The sequence below is a fragment of the Camelina sativa genome, chromosome 18 (genome assembly GCF_000633955.1).
Source record: "Camelina sativa cultivar DH55 chromosome 18, Cs, whole genome shotgun sequence".
Taxonomy (NCBI): Eukaryota; Viridiplantae; Streptophyta; class Magnoliopsida; order Brassicales; family Brassicaceae; genus Camelina; species Camelina sativa.
Window position 1 is genome coordinate 11,008,102 of NC_025702.1, and position 8,929 is coordinate 11,017,030.

Genomic DNA, 8,929 nt, shown 5'->3' on the forward strand with positions numbered 1-8,929 from the left:
ACTCTCTCGTGCTTGCCATTCTTATGCTCGCCGCCCTCACAATCGACGCTCTCACGCTCGACGCTCTCACGCTCGACACTCTCACGCTCGATGCTCTCACGCTCGACACTCTCACACTCGAGTCTCTTGGCACCTACCTACAGCTTGGTGCCGACCTCCAGCTTAGCGCCAACCTACAGCTTGGTGCCTACCTCAAGCTTGATGCCAACCTCTACCTAGGGGCCTACCTCAATTTCGGTGCCGACCTCCAGCTTGGCGCCTACCTCAAGTTTGATGCCGACCTCCAGTTTTGTGCCTACCTCCAGCTTGGACGTGGAATGCGAGCGCACATCATAAACACCCATCTTAGGAGTTGACCTCGGAGCTTGCCCCAATGGTAGGACAAGCGCCGACCTAGAATGAGGATTTGCCGAACTCCGGGGCATCGTGCAGCGTCTCGCCGACCTCAAACTCATTCGCCGATCTCAATCTCACTCTCGACGTCGAGCTCAATCTCACTCTCGGTGGCGACCTCAATCTCACTCGCCGATCTCGATCTCAATCTTGACGACGACGATCTCAACCTCGATGACAATGATCTCCCTTTAAGCCGAGCTCAATCTCACTCTCGGCGCTGATCTCAATCTCACTCTCGGCGTCGAGCTCAATCTCACTCTCGGTGGCGACCTCAATCTCACTCGCCGATCTCAACCTCAACCTCGACGATGACGATCTCACTCTCGCCGACCTCAATCTCACTCTCGGCGCCGAACTCAATCTCACTCTCGGTGGCGACCTCAATCTCACTCTCTCGCTCGCCGACCTCAATCTCGGAGACCTCAAACTCATTCGCCGACCTCAATCTCAAGCTCGCCGACCTCAATCTCCGCATGCCGGTCTGGCTCAATTTCTTTGATCCTTGGTTACGAACTATGTGCGGCAACTCCGTCCTCAACCATTGCAGATCCATTATCAAGCACTACACTCTGTAAAAACGTGCTCAAGGCGCATAACATCTAGATGAGATCCACGCTCAACGCTCCACGCGCCAGGCGCCACGCTCCGCAAAGACGTGCTCAAGACACATAACATTCATACAAGCTTCGCGCTCCAGAACAACACACTCAACGCATACAACATCAGAACGAGCTCCGAGCTCAACAAAAACTATCGCTTTAACCATCACCACACAAAGTTAGATCTTCTTGAAGCAGTCTGGAACGCCTAACGCCGAGCAGGCATATGTTAAGACTCAAAGTACGCCCGCCGATCGCAGAAATACCTCGCTCGCCGGACTAAGGGGGGGACTATTGTTGGATATGGGCTTTGCCCCATATGCCAACTCGGCCCAACAAAGACTCACCAGAGATAGAAGGAAATGGGCCAACCTCGGAGGACAATCTCGGGATTTCACACAGAAAACCCTAGAGTGCTCTAACTCTACATTCGCTTATAAATAGCTCGAGACATCTATTGGAGAAAGGATCCGGACCCGCAGACAATACCTACAGAGCAATACTTTGCATCGAAAACTGCTATTATCTCTCGTATAATTCGTTCTTGTTTTCAGTTCGTCATTGTAAGCTTACTAGTTCGTCTGTGAACTAACAAGCTCTAATTCGACTTATTTAAGTGACGATCTCACGTTTTTCCCGATTAATAAAGAACTTGCTCGCTCTTTCCCACTAAATCTTATTTGTTTAAACTGTGTAATCCCCGGTACAAACACTAATGAAACCCTTGCATTAACTTTAACAAGTAATATGCGAGAACAGCCACCTTATATACTGGTATGACAACTGAGCAGCTGCTACTAAAGAATCGTCAGTGCAGTACCGAAGCTTGTGGTGAATTTCATATCGCTCTCGCAGACCCTTAAGGATTTGAATAGTTTCATCCACAGTAGATTCAGGTACGCTCACCGGCTCGAATCTTCTTTCCAATGCAAGGTCTTTCTCAATGTGCTTTATGTATTCATCTAACGTTGTCGCTCCAATGCACTGCCATGGTTACACAATAGTTAAATTACTGATGATAGATTACAAAAACTACAGAGCATTGTCATGTAAAACAGATCAAAAAGAATAATGTACCTGCATGTCACCTCTAGCGAATGCTGGTTTCAAAATGTTAGCTGCGTCAATAGCACCTTCAGCTGCTCCATCCCCAATCAGAGTATGCAATTCATTGATAAATAAGATTATCTCGCCGCTCTGTCTTACTTCCTCCACAAGCTTTTCTAATCTCTGTTTAAACTCTCCACTATCTTTTTTTCCAGCAACTAAAAGACCCATGTCAAGTGTTATAACCTTGAAGTCAAACAAAAAGAAAACGCAAAAACCATCAGATCATACTGACTCATAAGCATTGATTTATTTAAATAAGCAAACTTGTCAACAAGACATGAGAACAGGACAAACCTTCATGCTTAGTTGCTTACCTTCTTCCCTTTAATGGTTTCAGGAACATCTCCACTGGCAATACGATGTGCAAGTCCTTCAACAATAGCTGTCTTACGAACACCAGGTTCTCCAATAAGACAAGGGTTGGTCTTGGTTCTCATGCCAAGAATTTGCACCACACGTTCTATTTGTGGCTGCCTTCCAACAACTGGGTCTAATTTACCCTAAGGTCAGAAGCAAAGAAGTCTCAATTGTTTTAATCTCTTCAAGGGAATCTCATAGGGTCAGGTTAACACAAGGGAATAGGTACCGTACATAACAAGCAATCCACATAGAGACTCTAGACTAAAGCAAAAGACTTGCGCTATATAGAGGAAGGGAGTAGTTACCAAGTTGGCGAGCTTCCTCTAGAGTGAGTTCAAGAACACGTGGAGTGAATGGGATCTCAACAGCAACAAAGCCACATCCCCTTCCAATAATATTCTCTACCTCAACACGTGCATCTTTTAGGTTAATCCCCATGGATTTCAAAAATTTAGCAGCAATTCCAGTACCTTCACCAATGAGACGAAGAAGAATTTGTTCGGTTCCCACAAAATTGTGGCCAAGTCTTCTAGCTTCCTCCTGAGCAAGCATAATAACTTTGATAGCCTTCTCAGTGAATCTTTCAAACATTGCTTTTGGGACACACCGGCTGGCTTTCCCCTTCGAATGGAAACATAGACGGGTTTTTCCAAAAATGTCAAAGGCATTTCTCCCACGTAATCCCGAAAATCGTTGCATACTTGGAATGACAGAGATGAGGATCTGTTGTCTTTTGTCAAATACAAGTGGTGAGCGAAGATTTCTTCTAAAAAACCCTAGTACCCCGCTAACTCTTTCTCGTCGATTTAGATATATGGAATGCTTTCACTCCGGTTTGGTAAGTTGAAATTAGTATCATTTTCTATAGGCCCATTGACCAATTGTCTGTTACATTCACCGCCCCTCCTCTTTATCAGGGAGAAAAAAGCAGACTATTTTTTCAGGATTTGGTATGTTCAACATATAATTTTTCATTTCTCTTAGGTCTTCATGGCCTTGTTACGGTTTGACCGATTCCATATGTAATTCTTTGTTTCCAACTTAATCCTAAACACTCTTTGGAGTTTGAAACCCAATATAAACGCTCCTCTTGGAACCAAAGAAAAGTCCTTAAAAAGCATTGAACAAGAAGCTACACAATGTCATCTATACATTACATTTTTTTTTATATATTTAGAAAATGTATATTAAGAAAGCCCCCTCCCAAATTCTCTTGCCATAATTCATTTAGGGGGCAAAGCAAAAGAAGAGAAACGCACTTTTGCCATTTTTATTCAAGCAACGGGGAGAGAATCTTCCTGCTCCTCCAAGGATGTAGTGGGAGTTCCACTTCCACCATTCAGCACAGTTACGGTACCTTCAGCGTCAACGTCCACAATCACTGAGTCTCCTTCTTTGATCTCTCTCGCTAGCATTTTCTCTGCCATACTATCCTCTAACAGCCTCATGATGGCTCTTCTCAAAGGTCTCGCTCCATAGCTAGGGTTGTAACCTTCGTCTACTACTCTCTCTTTGAACCTCTCAGTCACCTGAAGCTCAATCTCTTTCTTCTTCAGTCTCTCGAACACTTCCTTCAACAGGATGTCAGCAATTTCTTTCACTTCCAGTTTTGTTAGCTGTCTGAACACAATCATCTCGTCTAGCCTGTTCAGGAACTCTGGTCTGAAGTACTGCTTCAGCTCCTCTGTCACAAGGCTCTTGATTCTGTTGTAACTGCTGTCTTTCTCGTCGTAGTCCAAGTCGAACCCAATACGTCTTCCTCCTTTCTCGATCACGCTACTTCCAACGTTCGATGTCATGATGAGAAGTGTGTTTTTGAAGTCAACTGTTCTTCCTTTGCTGTCTGTTAATCTACCATCTTCAAGGATTTGAAGCATCATGTTGAAAACATCTGGATGGGCTTTCTCGATCTCGTCGAACAGAACGACTGTGTAAGGGCGACGTCTAACCGCTTCTGTTAGCTGACCTCCTTCAGTGTATCCGACGTATCCAGGAGGTGAACCGATGAGTTTGGAGACAGTGTGCCTCTCCATGAACTCACTCATATCTAGACGAATCATGGCTTCTTCAGAACCAAAGTAGTAAGCTGCCAAAGCTTTGGCAAGCTCGGATTTCCCAACACCGGTTGGACCTGAGAATATGAAACTAGCGATCGGACGGTTAGGGTTCTTGAGTCCAACACGTGCACGGCGAATGGCTCGGCTTATGGCTTTGACAGCTTCATCTTGGCCTATGATACGTTTGTGGAGGGTTTCTTCCATCTTGAGAAGGCGATCAGACTCATCAGTTGATACTTTCTCTACGGGAATACCAGTCCATGAAGATACAATGTGTTGGATGTCTGACTCCGTGACCATAGGACCTTCCTCACCGGTCTCACTCTCTGCTTTGCTCATTTCCTTTCCTTTTGCTTGGATAGCAGATACCTCAGCTCTAAGCTCAATTTCTCTATCCCTAAGTGTCCCAGCCTGAAACAAAAATTTACATCTCATAAGACATCTTATTGTCCCCTAAATTGACAAAGAAAACGTTATATAATGAACTAATACAAACCAATATGTACCTTCTCAAAGTCTTGGCCACGGACAGCTTCATTCTTCTCCTTTGTTATCTGCCTAAGCTCCTTCTCAAGCTCCCTAGCTTCCTCCGGGACCTGCATAAATAATCATGTTAAACAATGATCTAACATTGAAAATGGTAACTAACAAACTCCTGGCATGTGATTCCACCACACCTGTGCATGACGAAGTCGAACCCGAGAACCAGCTTCATCGATCAAGTCAATTGCCTTGTCAGGAAGGAAACGATCACTGGAATCAAAGGAGAGTCAGATGTAAGTAATATTTATGACACCCATACATAAACTTTAACAAGTAATCTGCGAGAACAGCCACCTTATATACTGGTATGACAACTGAGCAGCTGCTACTAAAGAATCGTCAGTGTAACGAAGCTTGTGGTGAATTTCATATCGCTCTCGCAGACCCTTAAGGATTTGAATAGTTTCATCCACTGTAGGTTCAGGTACTTTAACTGGCTGGAATCTTCTTTCCAACGCAGGGTCTTTCTCAATGTGCTTTCGGTATTCATCTAATGTTGTCGCTCCAATGCACTGTCATGATTATACAACAGTTAAGTTAACAATGATAAATTACAAAAACTGCGCATTGTCATGTAAAAGGGATGAAAAAGAATAATTACCTGCAATTCACCTCTAGCGAGAGCTGGTTTCAAAATGTTAGCAGCATCAATTGCACCTTCCGCTGCTCCAGCCCCAATCAAAGTATGAACTTCATCGATAAACAAGATTATCTCGTCGCTCTGTCTTATTTCCTCCATAAGCTTTTTTAGTCTCTCTTCAAACTCTCCACGATATTTTGTTCCAGCAACTAGAAGACCCATGTCAAGTGTTATAACCTGATGTCAAACAAAAAAAAAAAGGCAAGAACCATCAGATCACTGTTGCATTACCTAGCATAATCACAGGAAATTAAGGGCGACTCTAAACTCTTAAGTATTTTTTTCAAATTATTATGGTAAGAAAAACAAATCAGCATGGATATTCTCTCACAAAAACAAGTGCCAGAAAGTTAGTCTACACAAACAAACATCATGCTTGCTTACCTTCTTCCCCTCAATGGTTTCAGGAACATCTCCACTGGCAATTCGTTGCGCAAGTCCTTCAGCAATAGCTGTCTTACCAACACCAGGTTCTCCAATAAGACAAGGATTGTTCTTGGTTCTCCTGCCAAGAATCTGCACCACACGTTCTATTTGCGGCTGCCTTCCAACAACTGGGTCCAATTTACCCTGAGGTCAAACGAAAAGATTATGATTTTAAGTCTCAATTGATCTTGCCTCTTCAAGAGAATCTCATATCGTCAGGTTAACAAATAACTACCTCCTCAGCCAGTTTCGTCAAGTTTGTCCCGTACTCTTCAAGGGTTGGCATCTTATTGTTACTGCTTCCTCCCCCAACGTTAGCAGTTACCTCATTGTTCTCACCCACCATGCGTATCACCTAGCCATCCAATTCAATTAAGTTAGATTTTTTTAAATATAAATTTCAAAAACATATAAAAAACAAAACTTGAAACTATCAGTTTATTAAATAAGATGACTGCTTTACCTGAGTGCGAATATTACTAGGATCAGCACCTAAATTCTCAAGGACTCTAGCTGCAACACCTTCACCTTCACGCAGCAACCCAAGCAGAAGGTGCTCGGATCCAATGTAATTGTGACCTGATATTCAACACAAGTAATTAGCACAAGGGAATAGGAACGCTAAGTAGGGTGTAAAATTAAATAAGCAGCCCATGCCAAACCAGCTAACAGCAGGAAAGCTGGACAAAAAACAAGTTGAGAAAGGTATTTAAAGTATAAATAAAATATTTTATGCCCCACTCTTCACTACGCCGGGATAATAATACTTAACTGTACACAATAAACACAGTGGATAATAATACACTTCACAATGAACCCACATAGAGACTCCAGACTAAAGCAAAAGACTTGTTGTAGAGGAAGGGTGTTAACAACTTACCAAGTTGGCGAGCTTCCTCTAGTGAGAGTTCAAGAACACGCTTGGCACGAGGAGTGAAAGGGATCTCAACAGCAACAAAACCACTGCCCCTTCCAATGATCTTCTCAACCTCCACACGTGCATCTTTTAAGTTAATCCCCATGGATTTCAAAACTTTAGCAGCAATACCAGTACCTTCACCAATGAGACCAAGAAGAATTTGTTCGGTTCCCACAAAATTGTGGCCTAGTCTTCTAGCTTCCTCCTGAGCAAGCATAATAACTTTGATAGCCTTCTCCGTAAATCTTTCAAACATTGCTTTCACGGTACACCGGCTGGCTTTCCCCTTGGGGACATTCATTGCCTGCCGCACCTTGGAATGGAAATCTTGACGGGTACTTCCTAAAGTGTCTAAGGCATTGCTCCCACGTAATCCCATAAACCCTTGCATTCTTGAGCCAGAGACTTGTAGCTGACTACACATCATTTTCACCGATCTTCTCGATCTACCAGAACCACGTGAGGGGACATTCCTCTGGTAACAGGCCAAAGACGGTGGAGTAGATTGAGCCAGCACCCTTGTGGCCATAGCCATGACTTCCTACATCATCAAAGAAAAATTTCAACAATAAAAAAAAAAAAAAAGGAGAGTTAGTAAAACAATCCAATCACTCAACCTGAAGAAACAGCTACACTCATAAAACTGTTACCAAATGAAGCTCAAGAACTTCAATGGAACAATTCAGACAAAATACAAAAAGATTTACAAACAAATAAAATCGAAAAGCAAAGTGAACCCATCACTTGTAAAGCTTAACAAGATAAAGCTTGAATTCGATTAACAAAAAAGATGATAAAAATAAAAGATAAGTGAGAGCTCCCAAACACAAGTATAAGCTCAGAAAGTTAAAAATTCAAACTTAGCTCCGATCAAAAGAAAGCTACTAAAGAAGACGGAGACAAAGCGAAACACTACACAGAAATGAACAAATGAAAATTGACTTTTAATACTAACAAAAAAAGAGCAAAATCCACACGAAATTCACGATCTGAAACCTCATAAATGGCACAAATTCGAACTAAAACCAAAGAAACAAGTAAAAACACAAAACCCTAGCTTTTCCAACAAATACAGCTTCAAGAACAAACATCACAGAACCAACACAAGAAACCGAAAGAATTCGAATACAGAGACTAAGTGAAAAGAAAAGAAAAACTCACCGAGCTCGATTGAAGCGTAACACAGGATCAAAATGAGTAAGGTCGAAGAAGAACGAAGAAGAGAGAGAGAAATGAAGAAAAAAAACAAATGGATATGGTGTTGTGTGCTTTGATTTTTTTTTTCTTTCTTTTCACCCTCCCTTATCTCTCTCTCTCTCCGGTCCGATTCTTTCTTCTTCTTTTTTTTCTTTTCTTTACACGGTGCGAGTCTATAACACTTGTTCGGTACACCAGCGTACACGCTATTAATACTTCTATTACGCTCAGCTAAAACAAAATATCATACGAGGTTAACCGACTTACTTAACCATTCGGTTTACGTGATCTATTAACCGACCCGTAATTGAATAGTTTAAATCGGTATTTCACCAGTTTATTATAAAATTTCTTGATATTAGTGGATGTAATTTGTTATATTCAGGTAAATTATTACTCAATTTTCTGAATTAAAAAACATGTTCCTAATCGGTTTACAGAACTAAACCAAATTTTATCTAGCGAAAAGAAACTTGACCACCCCCACCACCGTCCGATCTAGAGAGTCTAAGATTATGACGCGTGACGTTCTATGAGTGGCTAAAGTACGAAATGACGCTTGTACCATGCGAATATTGGTCTTTCGCTATGTATCTGGACAGAGGACTCAATGGTCAATATGTTGGTGTTAAGAGGTTCCGTGTACGAGACCATTTATTTATTTTTTTTTCTTTTCAATTTT

At 42.2% G+C, this 8,929-nt stretch overlaps 1 protein-coding gene and 1 pseudogene across 1 annotated transcript; both read right to left on the reverse strand.

Moving 5' to 3' along the window:
• The window catches only part of LOC104763353, a 10,815-nt pseudogene extending 7,651 nt beyond the window's left edge, over positions 1-3,164 (reverse strand).
• On the reverse strand, positions 3,556-8,364 carry LOC104761078 (chaperone protein ClpC1, chloroplastic). The gene is made up of 10 exons (XM_010484107.1): positions 8,212-8,364; positions 7,012-7,591; positions 6,595-6,710; positions 6,367-6,486; positions 6,090-6,275; positions 5,667-5,882; positions 5,360-5,577; positions 5,200-5,275; positions 5,029-5,118; positions 3,556-4,933 (listed from the first exon to the last, which is right to left on the reverse strand). Exons 2-10 carry the CDS (start codon positions 7,583-7,585, stop codon positions 3,740-3,742), a joined length of 2,790 nt encoding a protein of 929 aa, XP_010482409.1. The 5' UTR covers positions 7,586-7,591; positions 8,212-8,364; the 3' UTR covers positions 3,556-3,739.

What these genes read in the sequence shown, in the direction of transcription:
- LOC104761078 (XM_010484107.1), bottom strand. Translation starts at nt 7,585, where the DNA reads ATGGCTATGGCCACAAGGGTGCTGGCTCAATCTACTCCACCGTCTTTG. An exon ending in CTAGTAATATTCGCACTCAG is followed by an intron (nt 6,487 to 6,594) that starts GTAAAGCAGTCA and finishes TTGGATGGCTAG; the next exon opens with GTGATACGCATGGTGGGTGA. An exon ending in AAACCATTGAGGGGAAGAAG is followed by an intron (nt 5,883 to 6,089) that starts GTAAGCAAGCAT and finishes GTTTGACATCAG; the next exon opens with GTTATAACACTTGACATGGG.